Here is a 20,099-nt window from a genome sequence, read left to right as displayed (position 1 = left end):
TTTACCTTAACACCTTAAAGAAACTATCACTTATCAAGTTTTGGTGTAATGCAAAGAATATCCACAATTACTACTACTCTCTTTTCCAACAACCTATGTTAAGGCTTAAACAAAAACATTATCACCTACAGACTAAATGCAGAAGCAGAAATGAGAATCTAGCTGTCTTCTATGCCGGTATTAAAGAGATCTGCAACAATGAAAACAATGTCACTCTTCTCATGAAGTTTTTGATTTGGAAAATAGTTATTTTCATAAAATTTGTTATTTAGGTTAACACACAACAGGTTTATTATTTTTTTAATGAATGAATAAATGTATATTTAAATTTTGATTTTTTAATTAAAAATTTCAGCTATAATTTATAATATGGTAAATATTGATAGATGCAACTCAAACAAACAAGAGCTCTTTTGGGGTCCTAAATAATTTGGGGGAATGCAAGAGAGTTCCTGAGACAAAAAGGCTTGAGATCTGCCAGCACAGAAAATATAACTCCAGGAAACAAAAGAAAAAATTTATATACAGATGTTCACAGTGTACTATTTAAAATGAAAAATTGGACATTCTTGAAATTCCCTGTGGAGGTTAGGCAAACTACAGCATATATTAGTAGAGTAAAATATCAGACACTAAAAAATATATGTTTACCACCTTAGTAAACGAAATACAAAATTTTAAAAAGAATATGTGGAACACAAATATTGGCAACATTTAGAAAATATGTAAAGATAAAGACTGAATGGGATTAAAAATGAATTCTGAATGACATAAATAAGAGCTTTATATCTAAGGATTAGTTTTAGCAAAGCTGGTTAAGCATAGGAAATTTTGATTTTTCAAAACAAAGAACAAGATTTGGGGCATACAGTCTCCTGACTGAGGACAGATGGAGCAAAGGGAAATGGGTTAGAATTGTAATGACAACAACAACAAAAAGTTAGGCTTAGATGAAAAAAACTTCCCTTAGAGATGGCTTGTTTTTAGTATTTCTTCCCTAGAGATCTCAGGAGTAGAACAGACCTACTTTTCACCCTCAATTCTCTATCACAATGGAATGTCCTCTCCCTCTATACCAGCATCACACCAGTGGCCTCTGACAAGGTCTGGACACACATCACCACACACTTAGTGAAGCAAGACATCCCAACTTCAGTTAGCATCTGGAGGTTTCCAGGTGCGGGACAGGCAATACGGTGTGGAAAGCGAGGGGTGAGACCCAGAACTGTATCCTATGGGAAGGGGCAGAGGCTGTTTCCCACTCAGGATATAAGCCAAGGCTGTTCAGTGATAGGGTAATTAACCACCTGCAGCAGCCAGATGGGCCCTCTGCTCTCCTTTCCCTTCTTCCTGCCCTAAGGCCCCACCCTTAAATCTGGCATTTGTGGGAAAAACAAAAAGGCGAAGGTATGAGTGGCTGGTTGCCCAGCAACATGGTAGTGATGGGGCTCTCACAAAGAAGTCATCATTATAGGCATCTGTGCTGACAGAGGAAGGGGGCTGGCAATGGATGGGGGTGGAGAGTGAAGGGGACTACAGAGGCAAGACCTGTCAATTCGCTAGTGGCTGATATAAAGCCACCTAAACATTCCGCCTCCTCTTCTAGTTCAGTGTCCCAGTCCCGGGAGATAAGCTTGCCTAAGAAAGATCTAACTGAGGGGGGTTAGGGGATGGATTTTTCTCCAGAATCAGTGTGCACTCACTACACTGAACTTGTACATAAATTGATTACATGAACTAACACTGAAGGGTGCAATGGGGAAAGCATAAGCTTCTGAGTTCCATGTAGGGGCAAACCCCAGTCTTCACCCTCACAGTTAGATAATTCTGGGAAGTTATGCTACCTCCCTTATCCACTGTATACCCCTCTGTAAAAAGTAGGGATGCTGCTGATTTCCGTGTAGGACCGCCTGGAAGATGAGCAACGATAAACGGAAACACTTGGTATGGTGGTCAACACATGGTGGACAGCCAAGAAATGGCAGTTTCTCCTATCCTGGATAAGTGGTGGCCAACGTGATGACAGAGGAGACCATGTCCTTAAAGGTCCTGGGCCTAAATGTAGTTGCCCAGCACACCCTCTGGGTCGATACTCTCCCATCTAAGTGGTTCCACAGCATCAAATCCTTTTCTAGGAGGAACAGACTATGTATTTAAAAAAAAATAAAAGAAGGTTCTCTCTTTCGGGGAAACCTCTAGTCATTATACCTTCAGTCTTGTTCTCATCTCTGCTTGCTACCTGAATAGGATCCATGGAGTATTTCTTGAGCATCTACTATATTTTGAGCAATGAGCTCAATATGTGACATCATCATATTCCATGCGAAGAAACCTGAGACATGTATAATAATTCCCAAGGTGCAGATGAGAAAACCAAGGCTAACTGTGCTCACTGAGAGACAGGCAAATCTACAAGGCCAGGGTTTGAACCCAGCTGATCAACCTCCAAAGCCTGTGCTGCTAGCTGCCATATAATACTCTCTTCCTGCCATGGGAGGTGGGTAAGGTAGCAGAAAGAAGGGGAACAGGTCCCATCTGCTCAGACTGGTTTACAGGAGTGATGAGGCTTGGCCCTCTGCCCCACTCCAATCCACCAGGATCCGGAGCCAAAGACACTAACGCCCTCTCTCATCAGCATCCTTCAATGGTGTCCAACTGCCCATGGGGGAAGATTCAAGTAATTGGCATCAGGGTCCTTTCCTTCACAGCTGTTATATCCTAGGATTCTGACATGAATTCTTTCTCTAGACAAAATTCAGGGACAGTCCCATGCCTTCAGACCTTGATGCCTCTGGCCTGCTGGTCTCACAACCTGCAACAACCTCCCCACGAAAGGAATCTTAGGAAATAACGCAGACACATGAAAAGGAAAAAAGAAAAGGAGTTTAAGGAATAGTTCTCCTCTTCCCCGTGAAGACACAGCTCAGGCAGCATCTCCCCCAAGAAGCCTTTCCTAGGTTACCTATGAAGGATCTCTGTGCTAACCTCTGCAATGGCACTCTTATTTACTCACCTATCTCCCACGTCAGAGGGAGAGCACATGCCTCAAGAGTAGGAGCCCAGGCCCAGGGATCGCTGAACCCAGAGGGGAACAGTTGCTGAACATAGAATTCACCAAAAATGTGCAAGGCACAGGTCCGGGTGATGGAGATACAAAGAGGTGAAAAAGTAGAGCAAGGGGGATATGCACTTGAAAAAAGCCAATAATCTTGCAATTAGACAAAAAATAACTGAGTGGTAGTATTGTCAAAGATGGGGTGAATGCCAGGGCTAGGGGGCCAGGAGTTTTAGCCAACCAAAGGAACACGAAGGAGGATGGGGCAAGACTGTCTGTGCCTGCAGCAGGCCTGTGCTTGGCTGGCACTATTCCCAGCCTCTATTTTCCCATCTTCGAGGCCTAGAACAGTGCCCACATATGTCCCAAGGCCTTTGTCAACCCAAAGACTTAGAGCCTTGACACAGTAAAGGTTCCCAGAACTAAGGCCCAAAACCACTCGCTGGGTAGAAAGTACTGTACCCTTCCCCTCCCCACCAAGTGGGGAAGCCTGCCCTGGGCTCAGCAACCGACTCAGCACCACCACTGTACCCCTGCCCGGCTCTAACCACACCACCTGTCCTTCCAGGGCTCTGCACAGGACAGGCTTTCAGGCTGGAGCACCCATTCTACCCTACTCTTTGCCTGGCTAACATCTCCTCCTGCTTGGAGGTGAGTCCCTTCTTAGGGAAGCCTTCCCTGAACACCAAGTGTGGTGCAGGTTCCTCTTCCTACGTGCTCCCAAGTATCCTGTTCATCCCCATAAGATGAGGTAAGAGCAGGAGCATGAATGGCATCACTGGCCTTTGTGAAGCACCCAGAGGGAGATCTAGTGCCCGGCATATAGTGAGCTCAGTAAATACAGTGGACTTAAGAACCTACGTGACTCCTCAGCATCTAAACTTTAAAATACTTTTTACCTTGAAATAATTAAAGATTCACAGGAAGTTGGAAAAGTAGTAGAGAAATCCTGTGTACCCTCACCCAGTTTTCCCCAATAGTTACACCACCACAAAGATCTCCCTCATGCTATCCCCATATTAACACACCCACAGCCCTGTCCCATCCATAACCTCTGGTAACACTAGTCTGTTTAGTACCTCTATAATTTTGTTATTGCAAAAAATATTATATAAATGGAATCATACAGTACGTGACCTTGTGGAATTGGCTTTTTTCACTCAGCCTGATGACCTTGAGATCCATCTAACTGTTGTGTGTATCAACAATTCATCCCTTTATATTGCTGAGTTGTATTCCACGGAATGGATGTTTGTTTAATCATTCACCAATTGAAGGACATCCAGGTTGTTTCCAGTTTTTGGCTATTACAGATAAAGCTGCTTATGAACACTTGTGGATAGGTTTTTGTGTGGCATAATTTTTATATCTGATAAATGCCCAGGAGTGTGATTCCTGGGTCTTACCATTAAGTGTATGTTTAGTTTAAAAAACTGCCAAACAATTTTCCAGAGTAGCTGTACCATTTTATGTTCCACCAGCAATGTATGAGAGATGCCAGTTCTCTGCACCCTCTCCAGCATTTGGTATCATTACTTTCATTTCAGCTTTTCTAAAAGGTGTGAAGTATCTCACAGTGGTTTAATTTACATTTCCCCAATGGCCAGTAATGCTGAACACATTTTCCTGTGCTTATTTGCCATCTGTATATCCTTTACAGTGTAACATCTCTTCATATCCTTTGCTCATTTTCTAATTGGATTGTTCGTTTTTTTAACCTGTTGAGTTTTAAGATTATCTTTCTAGATACAATTCCTTTGCCAGATATGTGGTTTGCAAACATTCTTTCCCAATCTGTAGGTTATGTTTTTATTCTAACAGGGTCTTTCACAGAATAAAAGTTTTTAATTTTGATGAAGTCCAATTTATCGATTTTTTTTTCTGTTATAGATTGTGCTTTTATAGTCATATCTAAGAATTCTTCACCAAGCCTTGGACCCTTAAGATTTTCTCCTTTGACTTCTTCTAAAAGTGTTGCAATATTAAATTTTACATTTAAATCTATGATCCAATTTGAGTTAAACTGTATTTAAGGTGTGAGGTTTAGGCTCTTATTTTTGCTTGTGACTATCCAATTGCTCCATTGATTTGCTTGTGCACCCTAGTCAAAAGTCAACTGGCTATACGTCTGTGGGCCTATTTCTGGGTTCTCTATTCTGTTCTATTGATCTATGAGTCCATCCATCTAATGTAGCTATATAATAAGCCTGAACATTGGGTAGAGTGATTTCTCCCTCTTTATTCATTTTCAAAATTGTTTTAGCTACTCCAAATTCCTTTGCCTTTCCAGATAACTTCTGGAATAATCTTGCTCTATCTACGGAAATTTTTGTTGGGATTTTGATAGGAATTCAATTAAACTAGTAAGTCAATTTGTGGAATATTTGACATCTTTACTATGTTGAGTCTTCCATCCTTGAACATGTTATGTCTCTCCACTTATTTAGGTCTTCTTTGATTATAGTTTTCAGCATAAAAGTCTTAAACAGGTTTTGTTAGATTTACACCTAAGTATTTTTTTCAGTGATTGTAAATGGTATTGTATCTTAAATGTCTGTTTCCACGTGTTTACTGATAATACAGTGAAATATAATTGACTTCTGAATGTTGAACTGGCATCCTGCAACCTTGCTATTATTTTTTTGGGTAGATTCCTTGAGATTTTCCATATAGACCATTATGTCATCTGTGAATATAAACTTTTATTTTTTCCTTTCTTACCTATATGCCTTTTCTTTTTCTTGCCTTAAGAAAGACAAAGACAAATGCAAAACTTTCAGTACTATGCTGAATAAGACTGATGAGAGTGGATATCCTTGCCTTGTTTCTTAGGGGGCAAGAATTCTTTTGCTAGTATAATGTTGGTCCCATAAAATATTGTTTAGGTATTACCAAACCACTCTCTAGTTGAAGGAAAAATACAAAAGTCTCAATCATGGGCGATTATTATCAGTTCTCTTATAGTTTGGTCCTGGGAGCCTCATTTCTATTGTTATATATTCACATTTCCAATTAAGCCAAGGTTAGGACCTTTTAATTTTTTTTTTACATCTTTATTGGGATATTTCATGTATCATAAAATTCAGCCACTTAACAATGGTTTTTAGATGTTCACAGTGTGCAATTATTCTAATTTTAGAACACTTTCTGCACCCTAAAAAGATACCTTGTATCCATTAGTCATTCCCCATTCATGCTCTCTAATCCTTCGATCTCAGCTCCTGGCAACCACTAATCTACTTTCTGTTTCTATGGACCTGCCTATTCTGGACATTTCACATAAATGGCTTTTTTCACTTAGCATAATGTTTTCAAGGTTCACACATGTTGTGACGTGTATCAGTATCAGTACTTCATCCTTTTATATTGCTGAAATATTCCATCGTATGCGTATATCACATGTCTTTATCCATTCATCAGTTGATGGACATTTAGGTTGTTTCCACTTTTTGGCTATTATGAATAATGCTGCTATGAACATTCATGTACAAAAGTTGTACATGAACATGTGCACAACCAAGTAGTATATCATTGTAGTTTGGATTTCCACTTCCTTAATGATTAATGATGAACATCTTTTCACATGTTTATGGGCCACCTGTACATATTACTTGGAGAAATGTTTATTCAAATCCTTGAACCTTTTTAAAATTGGAGTGTCTTTTCATTACTGAGATGCAAGAGTTCTCTACGTATTCTGGATACAAGTCTCTTGTCAGACATATGATTTGTAAATGCTTTCTCCTATTCTGTGGGCCCTCTTTTCACTTTATTGATACCGTTCTTTGATGCAACAAAAGGTTTTATTTTTGATGAAGTCCAATTCATCTATGTTTTCTTTTGTAGCTTGAGCTTTTGCTGTTGTATCTAAGAAACCACAAGGTGTTGTATCTAAGAAAATACGAGGTCATGAAGATTTATTCTTAAGTTTTCTTCTAGGAGTTTTATAGTTCTATCTAGCTCTTACACTTAGGTCTATGATCTATTTTGAGTCAATTTTTGTGTATAGTTTGAAGAATGGGTCCAACTTCATTCTTTTTCATGTGTATATCCAGTGTCCCAGCACCATTTGAAAAGACTACTGTTTCCCCAATGAACTGTCTTGGCAGCCTTGTTGAAATCAATTGCCCACGAATGTATGGGTTATTTCTGGACTCTCAATTCTACTCCCTTGCTTTACATATCCTTATGCCAATAGCACACTGTCTTAATTACAGTAGCTTTGTAATAAGTTTTGAAGTTGGGAACTGTGAGTCCTCCAACTTTGTTTTTTTAAGATTGTTGTTTTAGTTATTCTGGTTCCCTTGCATTTCCATATGAATTTTAGGATCAGCCTGCCAATTTCTACCAGAAAACCCCACAAAAAACCCACACGCACAAGCCTCCCCCAACCCCCCTACCCCATACCAAACAAAAAAACTCTGGGATTTTGATTGGGATTGCACTGAGTATGCAGATCAATTTGGGGAGTATTGCCAAATACCGTCTCCCTATCTATGAAACACTGGATATCTTTTTCTTTAAATCTTCCTACTTCTTTCAGCAACATTTTGTAGTTTTCGGTATACAAGTCTTGTACTTCTTTTGTTAAGTTTATTCTTAAGTGTTTTATACCTTTAGGGGTTATTACAAATAAGATTATTTCCTTAATTTCATTTTCAGATTGTTCACTACTGGTGTATAGAAAATGCAATTGATTTTTGTTTACTGATCTTATATCATGTCACGCTGCTGAACTCATTCATTAGCTCTAGAAGGTTTTTAAAAAGGATTCCTTAGGATTTTCTATATACAGGATCCCATGTCATTGGCAAATAACGATTGCTTTCCTTCTAACTTCCTCATCAGGATACCTTTAATTTCTTTTTCTTGAGTGATTACGCTGGCTAGAATTTCAAGTACCGTGTTGTAGAAAAGTAGCAATAGCAGATATCCTTATCTTGTTCCTGACCTTACGGGGAAAGCATTCCATCTTTCTCCATTAAGTAGGATGTTAGCTGTGTGCTTTGGGAGTTGAGAAAGTCTCCTTCTATTGTTGAATGCTTTTATTATGAAAGGGTGTTGGATTTTGTCAAATGCTTTTTCTCTATTGAGATGAACATGTGTTTTTCATCTATTGTTCTATTAATATGGTATATTACACTGATTTATTTTAAGATGTTAAACCAAACATTCCTGGAATAAATTTCATTTGGTCATGGTGTATAACCCTTTTTATATGTTGCTGGATTTCTTTTGCTAGTATTTTGTTGAGGATTTTTACATTTATATTCATAAGGGATACTGGTTTGTACTTTTCTTGTGATGTCTTTGGTTTTGCTATCAGGGTAATACTGGCCTCACAGAATGAGTTGGGAAGTGTTCCTCCCTCTTCTATCGCGGGCCTCTCACTGTTGTGGCCTCTCCCACTGTGAAGCACAGGCTCTGGACGCGCAGGCTCAGAGGCCATGGCTCACGGGCCCAGCCACTCCGCGGCATGTGGGATCCTCCCGGACCGAGGCGCGAACCCGTGTCCCCTGCATCGGAAGGCGGACTCTCAACCACTGCGCCACCAGAGAAGCCCCCTCTTCTATTTTTTGGAAGAATTTTTGAAGGATTGGTATCAATAAAAGACTCATTATTAAGGAAATTTTCAAAGGGACCAAAAAATAGTACAAAGTCTAATTTATGAACACCCATGTACCTTTCCATTCAGTTTCAACAATTATCAATATTCTACCATTCTGGGCTTCCCTGGTGGCACAGTCGTTAAGAATCCACCTGCCAATGCAGGGGACACAGGTTCGAGCCCTGGCCCAGGAAGATTCCACATGCTGCGGAGCAACTAAGCCCATGCACCACAACTACTGAGCCCACGAGCCACAATTACTGAGCCTGTGTGCCACAACTACTGAAGCCCACGTGCCTAGAGACTGTGCTCTGCAACAATAGAAGCCACCATGATGAGAAGCCCATGCACCGCCCCAAAGAGTAGCCCCTGCTTGCTGCAACTAGAGAAAGCTGTGCACAGCAAAGAAGAACCAAAGCAGCCAAAAATAAATAAATAAAATAAATAAATTAAAAAACAAAATATTCTACCATTCTTATTTCCCCTACACTCATTTCCCAATGTCTCACTCTTTTAGGGGGTGAAATTATTTTAAAGCAAATCCCAGACATATCATTTCACCCTTAAATATTTCAGTTAATAAAATTATATATATATAATAGACAAAGACTTTTTTTAAACATAACCAGAATTTAATTATGTCACCTAAAAAATTAGCAGTAACATTATCAAATACCTGGTCCCTGTTCAAATTTCCCCAAATATCTCAAAAATAATTTTAGAATTAGTTTATTTGAATCAAGATCAAAACAAAGTCCAACACTGGATTTAGTTGATAAGACTCTAATTAACAAGCCCCCTCTCCCTTTTCTCCCCATGCCATTATTTAATGAAAAAAAAACAAGATCAATTAATCCTGTAAAAATTTTTCATGTTCCATACATTGGCTGGAACCCATGTATCCTCATGAGTCTCTTTAACTCATTCTTCTACCTCTCATGCTTCTTTTAAGCTGGGAGTTCAATCTAGATTCATGTTGTTGTGAACCTACTATTGCATTGTATTAGAATACACAAAGTCTGGCTATCCCACTTTTAGTGTTAAGATTGACCTATGGCTTCAGGTGCTATCAGTCTGATTCATCCATTATAAAGTTGCCCATCAACCTTTTACCTAATGGTTTTAGCAACCATTGACAATTTGTGCCTAGTCACTACATTATTTCAGTAGAAGCTTCAATATGGTGATTTTCTCATTCTTTCTGTTCTTCCAAGGCTAGGATTTCTTACCTTCATAATTCCAGATTCAGGTCTATGATTCCCAATTAGGATAGCAGAGTCTCCAGGTGCCCTGGAGGTGTTTTTGTGTAAGCCCCAGGGGTGTTTTTGTTTGTCACGGTGATTGGAGAGTGCTTATAGCATTTATAGGCAAAGAACAGAGATGCTTCATGCTCTATAATCCACAGTAGAGCTCCACATAATGAATAATCTACATCCTACACAACTTGCCAAAGTCTTGTTAGACATTCATAGAAATGTAAAGCCTACATAAAATTACCTACCATAAGTTAGTCTAAGGCCATTTTATATGTGAACACAAAGTATTTTTATACTGTTTCAATAAAAATTTTTCCAGAAATGTAATTATAACATAGCACGTGCCTGCTTTTGTTACTGTCAAATTCAAAATAATTCCATATACAAGTGCAAATGCCTATCTTTTCCAGTGTAATCATGCTCAGGCATCTACACAATGAAATACATATTATTAATTACTCACTTTTTATTTCTCATTTATATTATAATCAGGACTTTATACTGATCCTTTTTGAAACTGTCCATTTGGTAAGTTAGATGATCTATGAATTCCATTTTGAGACAGTGAAGGAGACTTCAGAGAATATTTGTTTTGAAATAGGAAGTGAATCTGAGAGACCTGAGAATTACTATTACTTAAGGTCTAAAAGTCTCCCCCAATTTGATTGCTGTCCAGGGCTTATCCTTAAATCTTCTCACCATATTCTGGTTGCATCACAACAGAGCACTGTGCTGGAGTGAGGACACCTAGACCCCCAGCCCTGGCTCTGTCTCTTTATTAGTGGCTGGTGACCTTAGACAGGTCATCTTAAATAAAGAGGTTAGATCAGACAAGCTGTTCCCAACCTTTCAACCACTTTTTATTATCCTCCACTCTCCCCACAGAACCCAATATTTCCAAAGGTTGCCAGAGACTTGCCAATTATTACTTATGATAGTAATTAAACAAATTTGCTATTTATTTAATTAACCAAAGGTATATAATTGCAAAACAGAGTCATTTTTAACAACGGCAGCTAACACTTATTGAGTGCTTATTATGGCCGCACAGTGAGCCCTCCCCCACAACCCCGCCAACCCCACCATTACTATCACACTGTGGACTCCAAACTGGGACATGCCATCTCAACTAGAGACTAAGGTGTCCCTGGTCCTTGTCTTCTCCCTCAGAGCAGAAGTCTCCAGTCCTAAGTGCTGCCATCCTAATCTGCAAAGACCTTGTATGTGACTTGCTCATACCTCATGCTGTTTTGGCAAAGTTTTCAAGTTGTAAAAGAGATCAGGGGACTACAATGAAGTGAAAGGCAAAGAAAGGGAACATTGGGAACATATTCCCTCCAGTAACTTCCAGTATTTCTACATTTTCCCCAAAAGCCTGGTCCAGGGTCCTGCACAGACAAATAGCTCTGGAATAAAAAACTGAACTACCTGGGCAGCAACTCTGGAGGACTGCACACACGCCTCAGAGGCACTGACCCTTGGGCAGACTCAGAGGCTGTGTGTGGCCTCTAGAAAGGAGGTAGGCAGCCTTAGGATGCTAGGTTGTTGGGGTGACTAGTAGCAGTACAAGAACTCACTGCTCCACTTATATCTCCACTTTCTATCTCCATATACCAAGACTCTGATAATTCTGTTGAAGACACACGGGGGCCAGAGAGGGGTCAAGTGGCAAGATGATCATGGTTGGACTCCTTCTGCAGAGGCATGGGCTGCCACTGTGGGCTCTGTACTCACCAGGGAGGCTGCCGGCTGGTATGTGGATGGTGTGGGTGAATCCGGAGTGGGTCCACCTCTCTGGCAGTGGCAGGGGGAAACTCCTGTTGGGGACTTACGCTAGCCTTGACCAAATGCTCATGGATAGGTGTGATGATCCCAGACACAAGACGAGACCGAAGTTCCTCACTCTTCTTGTAGACCCTGCAGGAAGGAGACGAGGTGTCAACTGCTTGCAGCTGGTTGGCAACCCTGCGTACAGTATTTCGGCGGCGGGGGCGGCGGCGGCGGCGGCGGTGGCCCTGATAGTTCTTGGCGTCATGCTTGGACCGTTTGCGATGGTGGGAACGGGCTGCCCGGCGGACAACAGCCTGGTGTTGTCTCCGAGATTTGGGCCTAAGCTTCTTAGGCATCTGAGTTGCCCCTCCTCGTTTACCACCCCATTAGAAAGCAGTGAGGGTGTAAGGGGCACAGGGCCTAGACTGGCTACTCCTCTGTGCCCTGCCCTGCCCACCCCACCCCACCCCACCCCACCCTCAGCCTCATTGTGTGCTCATCACATGTCATGGGAAGGGTCATGGAAGGCAAAGCCTCCATGGGGAGGATGAACCAGGTTCCTAGTCCAGTAGGCAGGGCTCTCAGGGCTTAATGTCCAATTCTGTCACTAACTCAGGGGTCCTTGGAAGGCTGCTCTAGGCCTCTTTTCTCTGCTGGTGCGAGACAAGCAATGTGAGCTATAGATGAAGTGTTGAGGCAGACTGAGGTAACAGGGAGTAGGACTCCACAGAGTTCCTAAAAATCTGGTGTTTTAAAATGAGCCATATCTGGGGTCAAAAAGCAAACCTTATAAATCAGGGACATAGAGTGGTGGTTGCCAAGGGGCAGGGGGGTGGGAGAGGGTTGGATTGGGAGTTTGGATTAACAGATGCAAACTAGTATATATAAAATGAATAAACAAGGTCCTACTATATAGCACAGGGAACTACATTCAATATCCTGTGATAAACTATAATGGAAAAGAATATGACAAAGAATGTATATACATGTATACATGTATAACCGAATCACCTTACTGTACAGCGGTAATTAACACAACACTGTAATTCAACTATATTTCAATAAAAAATAAGTTAAAAAAAAAGCAAACCTCATAAATGTAAAAAAAACCTGAAATCATACAGAGTATGTTCTTCGACCATATGGAATCATACTAAGCATCAAAACTGGAAGGAAGTCTCTAAGTACATGGTGTTAAGCAATACAATTCTAGATAATCCATGGATCAAAGAGGAAGTCTTGAAAAAAAATACAAAGTACTGAATAATAATAAAAGTACAACATATTAAATTATGTGAGATTATAGCTAAACAGTGTTGAGAGGAAACTTTATAGCACTAAATGTTTACATTGGAAAAAAGGAAAGAAATCAACAATTTAAATTTTAACCTCAAAAACCTAGAAAAAGAAGAGCAAATTAAACCAAAAGCAAGCAGAAATAAGGAAATAATAAAGAATAAAAATAAATAAATGAGAAAACAGAAAAACAAGAGAAAATTAAAAAAACAAAAAACTGGTTCTTCCAAAAAATGAACAAAACTGATAAACTTCCAGCAAGAGCAGCAAACATAAAGGGAGAGAAGACACAAATCACCAATATCAAGAATGCAATGGGATATTATAACAAATTTGTTGCCATTGATAGGATAAGAGAATACTAATAACAGCATAATTGAACAACTTAGAATAGACTAATTCTTCAAAAATCACGAACTGTAACAACTTAGGCAAAATAAAATAGATAATCTGAAGAGTTCTATTAAAGTAACACAATTCCTACTTAAGCACCCCCCAAAAGAAATATCCAGGTCCAGATGATTTCAGTGGAGAAGCCTACCAAACATTTAAAGAATTAACACCAATTTACAGTCACTTCCAGAAAATTCTAGAGAAGGGAACATTTCCCAATTCATTTTTATGAGTCCAGTATTATGCTGATATCAAATCCAGACAGACAGTACAAAAAAAAGAAAACTACAGGGCTTCCCCGGTAGCGCAGTGGTTGAGAATCTGCCTGCCAATGCAGGGGACATGGGTTCGAGCCCTGGTCTGGGAAGATCCCACATGCCGCAGAGCAACTAGGCCCGTGAGCCACAACTACTGAGCCTGCACGCCTGGAGCTTGTGCTCCGCAACAATAGAGGCCGCAACAGTGAGAGGCCCGCACACCGCGATGAAGAGTGGCCCCCGCTTGCCGCAACTAGAGAAAGCCCAAGCACAGAAACGAAGACCCAACACAGCCAAAAAAAAAAAACAAAACAAACAAAAAAAACCACTACAGATCACTATTTCCCATGAACTTGGATGCAAAAATGCTCAACAAAATATTAACAAATTAAATTCAAAAATATATAAAAGAATTACATACCATAGGATTTATTGTATGTACACAAGGCTGGTTCAATAGTTACAAATCCCTACCATATCAATAAGCTAAGAAAAATGATATGGTTATATCAATTGATACAGAAAAGGTATTTGACAAAATCCAACACGATAAATCCATTCATGATAAAAACTCTCAACAAACCAGGAACAGAAGAGAACTTCCTCAACATGATATAGAGCATCTACAAAAAAAACTACAGCTAACAATATACTTAGTAATGAAAGACTGAGTACTTTGTCTTTAAGACTGGGAACAAGGTAAGGATGTTCTCTCTAACCACTCTTATTTAACATAATACTGGAAGTTCCAGCCACTTCAATAAGGCAAGACAAAGAAAATGCACACAGATTAGAAAACAAGGAATGAAACTGCTTCTATCTGCAGATGACATGCCAGTCTACCTTGAAATTCCCAAGGAATTTACCAAAAAAACCCCTCCAAGAACACTACGAATTCAGCAAGGTGACAGGATATAAGATCAACACACAAAAATAAACTGCATTTCTATATACTAACAATGGACATTCGAAAATCAAAACCAAGAACGGAACACCGTTTATAATCACCTCTCACACTCCAAAAGAGCAAAAAACATGTCCAGGACCTATATGCTGAAAATTATAAAATGATGATGAAAGAAACAGAGCAAGAGCTAAATAAATGGAGAGACATACCACATTCATAGTAAAAATGTCAACTTTTCCCATTTTAGGTTTAATGATCTGTAAGCTTCATGCAAATCCTATCAAAATCCCAGCAAGGTTTTTCATGGACAAAGAGAAGTTTACTCTAAAGTTTATACAGAAAGGCATAGACTCAAGAATAGTGAAAACTATCTTGACAAAGAAGAATTGGGCGATCTTGAATCACTCTACTCAATATTCAGGCATACTACTGATACATAGTTACAATAATAGACACTATGTGACACTGGCAGAAGAACAGACACAAAGATCAATGGAAAAAAAAAAAAAGAGAACCCAGAAATAAACCAACACAAGTACAGACAACTGATTTTTGACACAGTTGCAAAAGCAATTCAATGACAAATGGTGTTGGAGCAACTGGACATCCACAGGCAAGAAAATGAACCTCTCCCTAAACCACACAACTTATACAAAAATTACTTTAAAATAGACCACAGGCTTAAATGTAAAACATAAAACTATAAAATGTTTAGAAAAAAAATAGGAGAAAAGCTTTGATATCTAGAACTAGGCAAAGAGTTCTTACACTTGACGCCAAAAGCTTGATCCATAAAAGCAAAAATTTATCAAATAGCTATTATCAATTAAAAACTTATGCTTTGCAAAAGACCTTGTTAAGTGAATGAAAAAACAAACTACAGGCTGGGAGAAAACATTTATAAACCAACATCCAACAAAGGAATTGCATCTGAAATATACAAGGAACTGTCATTAGCCATCAGGGAAATGTAAATTGAAACCACAATGCAATACTACTATACATCAGAATAACTAAAATGAAAAATAGTGATAACACCAGAAACTGGTGAAGATACAGAGAAACTAGCACTCATACACTGGTGGTGGATATGTAAAATGGTACAGACACTATGGAAAACTGTTTGGCAGTTTCTTAAAAAACTAAACATGCAATTATCATTGAACTCTTGGCATTTATTGTAGAGAAATAAATAATGTCCACACAAAAGCCTGTACATGTATGTTCATAGCACCTTTATTCGTAATAGCAAAAAATGAAGCAACTCAGATGTCCTTCAACTAGTGAATGGTTAAACAAACTGTGAAATGCCATGCCTACCATACCATGAAATACTACTCAGCAAGACAAAGGGACAAACCATTGATGCATGCAACAACTCAGATGGATCACAAGGGTATTATGCTGAGTGAGAAAGGCCAATCCCGAAAGTTACATACTGTATGATTCCATTTACATAACATTTTTGAACACTCCCTAACACCATACATGAAAACAAACTCAAAATGGAATAAAGACCTAAATGTAAGGCCAGATACTATAAAACGCTTAGAGGAAAACACAGGCAGAACACACTCTGACATAAATTGCAGCAAGATCTTTTTTGATCTACCTCCTAGAGTAATAAAAATAAAAACAAAAATAAACAAGTAGGACCTAATTAAACTTAAAAGCTTTTCCACAGTAAAGGAATCATAAACAAAACAAGAAGACAACCCTCGGAATGGGAGAAAATATTTGCAAATGAATAGACGACCAAGGATTTAATCTCCAAAGTATACAAACAGCTCATGCAGCTCAATATCAAAAAAAAAACCTCAATCAAAAAAGGGGTGGAAGATCTAAACAGACATTTCTCCAAAGAAGACATACAGATGGCTAAAAAGCACATGAAGAGATGCTCAACATCACTAATCATTACAGAAACACAAATCAAAAGTACAATGAGGTTATCACCTCACACGGGTCAGAATGGCCATCATCAAAAAATCTACAAACAATAAATGCTGGAAAGGGTGTGGAGAAAAGGGAACCCTCCTACGCTGTTGGTGGGAATGTAAATTGTTATAGCCACTACGGAGAACAGTATGGAACTTCCTTTAAAAACTAAAAATAGAGCTACCATATGATCCAGCCATCCCTCTGTGGGTATCTATCCAGAGAAAACCATAACTCAAAAAGATACATGCACCCCTATGTTCACTGCAGCACTATTTACAATAGCCAGGACATGGAAGCAACCTAAATGTCAATCGACAGAGAAATGGATAAAGAAGATGTGGCACATATATACAATAGAATATTACTCAGCCATAAAAAAGAACGAAATAATGCCATTTGCAGCAACATGGATGGACCTAGAGATTGTCATACTGAGTGAAGTCAGGCAAAGACAAATAATCATATGATATCACTTATATGTGGAATCTAAAAAAATGGTACAAATGAACTTATCTACAAAACAGAAGTAGAGTCACAGATGTAGAAAACAAACTTATGGTTATCGGGGGAGGGGGGAGGGATAAATTGGGAGATTGGGAGTGACATATACACACTACTACATATAAAATAGATAACTAATAAGGACCTACTATATAGCACAGGGAACTCTACTCAATACTCTGTAATGACCTATATGGAAAAGAATCTAAAAGAGTGGTATATATATATATGTATAACTGATTCACTTTGCTGTACACTTAAAACTAACACAACATTGTAAATCAACTATACTCCAATAAAAATTTTTTTTAAAAAGACAAAATTTTAGAAATGGAGAATAAATGATGGTTGCCAGGGGGTGAGGGGTGGGGAGGGGGAGTGGGTGTGGCTATAAGAAAGCATCAGGAAGGATACTTGTGGTGATGGAAATACTTACTGTCAGTGTATCAATGTCAATATCCTCACTGTAATATTTAAGGTAGTTTTATACAATGTTATAATTGAGGTGAAATGTATAAAGGTAAAATGTACAAAGGATACAAGTCTCTCTGTATTATACCTTACAACTTACAACTGCATGTAAGTCTACAGTTATCTCAAAATAAAAAGTTTAATTAAAAAATCACTTATTGGGCTTCCCTGGTGGCGCAGTGGTTGAGAGTCCGCCTGTCGATGCAGGGGACATGGGTTCGTGCCCCGGACTGGGAATATCCCACATGCCGCAGAGCGGCTGGGCCCATGAGCCACGGCCACTGAGCCTTCGCGCCTGGAGCCTGTGCTCCGCAACGGGAGAGGCCACAACAGTGAGAGGCCCGCGTACCGCAAAAAAAAAAAAAAATCACTTATTACATAACCATAAAATCACTGAGATTAGACTAGATCAGTGGTTTCAGGGCTTCTCTGGCATGGAAGGGGGCCCAGGAAGGGCAATGGAGAAAGCCAAGTGGATAGGGCACAAGGACCTCCATTTGCTGTCCCTACTCTTTCCTCCAGAATCCTAAAGAACATGAAGAGATAATTGTGCACCCATGTTCAAAGAAGCATTATTCAAAGTAGCCAAAAAGTGGAAGCAACGTAAGTGGCCATGAATACCTAGGACAGATGAACGGATAAACAAAATATGGTCAATACAGACGACGGAATATTACGCGTGCTTGAATAAAGAGTTCCATGACTAAAAAGTGTAACACCTGCAATGGTTTAGAAGTTCTAAGGGCCTGTGGTCCATACATCCCTACAAAGATCACGTTCCTAATTAGAACACAGAACTTTGTACACCATGCTGCTTCCCTGACCAAGTTGGGTAGCGGGGATAAATCTAACTCCTCTTTCCTTTCAGTCAGATGAGCTGTGTGTGATACAGGTGGAAGCCCTCTGATCTCCCTATGCAAAAGGTTTACCTGTAGAACTCAGGTCTGATTAAAAAACTACTAAGTCCCGAAGGAGAAGTTCTCACACGATTTCTAAGCCTTGGGAGAACTGCCATTTTGGTAGTAGCAAAAGACAGCCTGTCATCCTAACATAGTAGAGGCACGACAGAAAGGAACAGGTTTATACTCCTTAGCAAATCAGTTTGCTCAACTAGAGGCACAGATTTCTACCTAGAACAGACATGCCATGCCATGACGACCTAACAAGGAGGGCCAGATGGTGGAAGGGGGCCAGAAGCAGGCAGCTCAGTGCTGCTGCCAGAAAGGCAGAGGAGAGACGGAGGGCCTTATGATCAGGAGGAGAGAGATCCATACCCCAGCTCTCTGAGCCTCAGTTTCCATGGAGATGATTCCTTGTGATCAGATTTCTTCCATTTGCATATTCATGAAGGGCTGGGACCAGTACTAAGCACTCTGCGCTGACATCTCATCTCATTCTCAGAACACTCTGAGGTAGTCCTACTATGTCATTTTACAGCAATCAAAACACGCCCCCCCCCAAACACACATAAAACTCCAACAACAAATGTTATTTTTAAAAAAACAAAATGGAGATATTATCACTGTTTCTCTCTCAGAATTGCTGAGGGGACTAAATGCTCTCAGGAGCATGAACAGCCTGGTGTACAGGCCCGGGTTTTTCCAGAGGTTTTGTCAATTTCTCTCCCAATGGAATTCCAGAATGAAAAAGTCAAGAGAGAGACCACACTCTCAGTGTCCTTCCCTTTACCCTCTTAAGGGGTGAGGTAGGGTCATGGTGTGGGCAGCGCCCAGAAGAGCAGCTCTGCCAAGGCCAGGCCTGGCCTCACTTCACTCCTTCATTCCTTTGTCTACTGTGTGAAAAAGACCCAGGTCCTGCCCGCAAGGAGATCACAGGCTAGTAGGCAGTTAATCATAAAATACCCACTTATTAAATGCTTAAAAGGTTCAAACATGGGGGGAGCAGGGGAGGCTTCTCTTAGGCACTGATGTTTAAATGCAAACTGAAGGAAGAAGAGTAGTTGGCTGTGGGAAGAGGCTGGGGAGAGCACTCTCAGCCAAGGGGAGAGCTCTGAAGAGGGAGGAGGCACATGGCACCACAGCTGAGACACAGGAGCTAAGTGGGAAGTGGCAAAGGATGAGGTTAGAGGGGCTGGGCCCTAGGCTTTAGGCCTCATCACGGATTTCGTTCTTCATCCTTGGAGAAATGAACACTCACTGAAGGGTTTGGGGTTTCTTTTTTGGATTCAATTTGTAAGAAATTTACCAACTCTAACCAGTTTAAGTGTACGGTTCAGTAGTATTAAGTACATTCACATTGTTGTGCTATCACCACCACCACCAATCTTCAAAACGCTTCCTCTTACAAAACTGAAACTCTGTACCCAGTAAACAATAATTCCCTATTCTCCCCTCTTCCAATCCCTGGCAACCACTATTTTACTTTCTGTCTCTATGAGTTTGACTATTCTAGGTACCTCATATACGTAGAATCATATAGAATTTGTCTTGTGATTGGCTTATTTTGCTTAGCACAATGTCCTCAAGGTTTATCCATGCTGAAGCATTTGTTAGCATTTCCTTCCTTTTTAAAGCTGAGTAATATTCTATTGTCTGTATATACCACATTCTGTTTATCTGTTCATCTGTCCTAGGTATTCATGGGCACTTACACTGCTTCCACCTTTTGGCTACTATGAAAAATG

The 20,099-nt window shown here is 39.9% G+C and overlaps 1 protein-coding gene across 2 annotated transcripts in view; it reads right to left on the bottom strand.

Annotated features, from left to right (window-relative positions):
• PSMF1 (proteasome inhibitor subunit 1) overlaps window positions 1-20,099 on the bottom strand; it is a 46,774-nt gene that overhangs the window by 14,368 nt on the left and 12,307 nt on the right. For both annotated transcript variants that reach the window (XM_060078526.1, XM_060078527.1), the window contains exon 4: window positions 11,654-11,836. In XM_060078526.1, the coding sequence (XP_059934509.1) occupies window positions 11,654-11,836 (183 nt within the window). The remainder of the gene's footprint in view (window positions 1-11,653; window positions 11,837-20,099) is intronic.

Source organism: Mesoplodon densirostris, chromosome 16, assembly GCF_025265405.1.
Source record: "Mesoplodon densirostris isolate mMesDen1 chromosome 16, mMesDen1 primary haplotype, whole genome shotgun sequence".
In the NCBI taxonomy this organism is placed as follows: Eukaryota; Metazoa; Chordata; class Mammalia; order Artiodactyla; family Ziphiidae; genus Mesoplodon; species Mesoplodon densirostris.
This window is presented reverse-complemented; position numbering and strand designations above follow the sequence as displayed.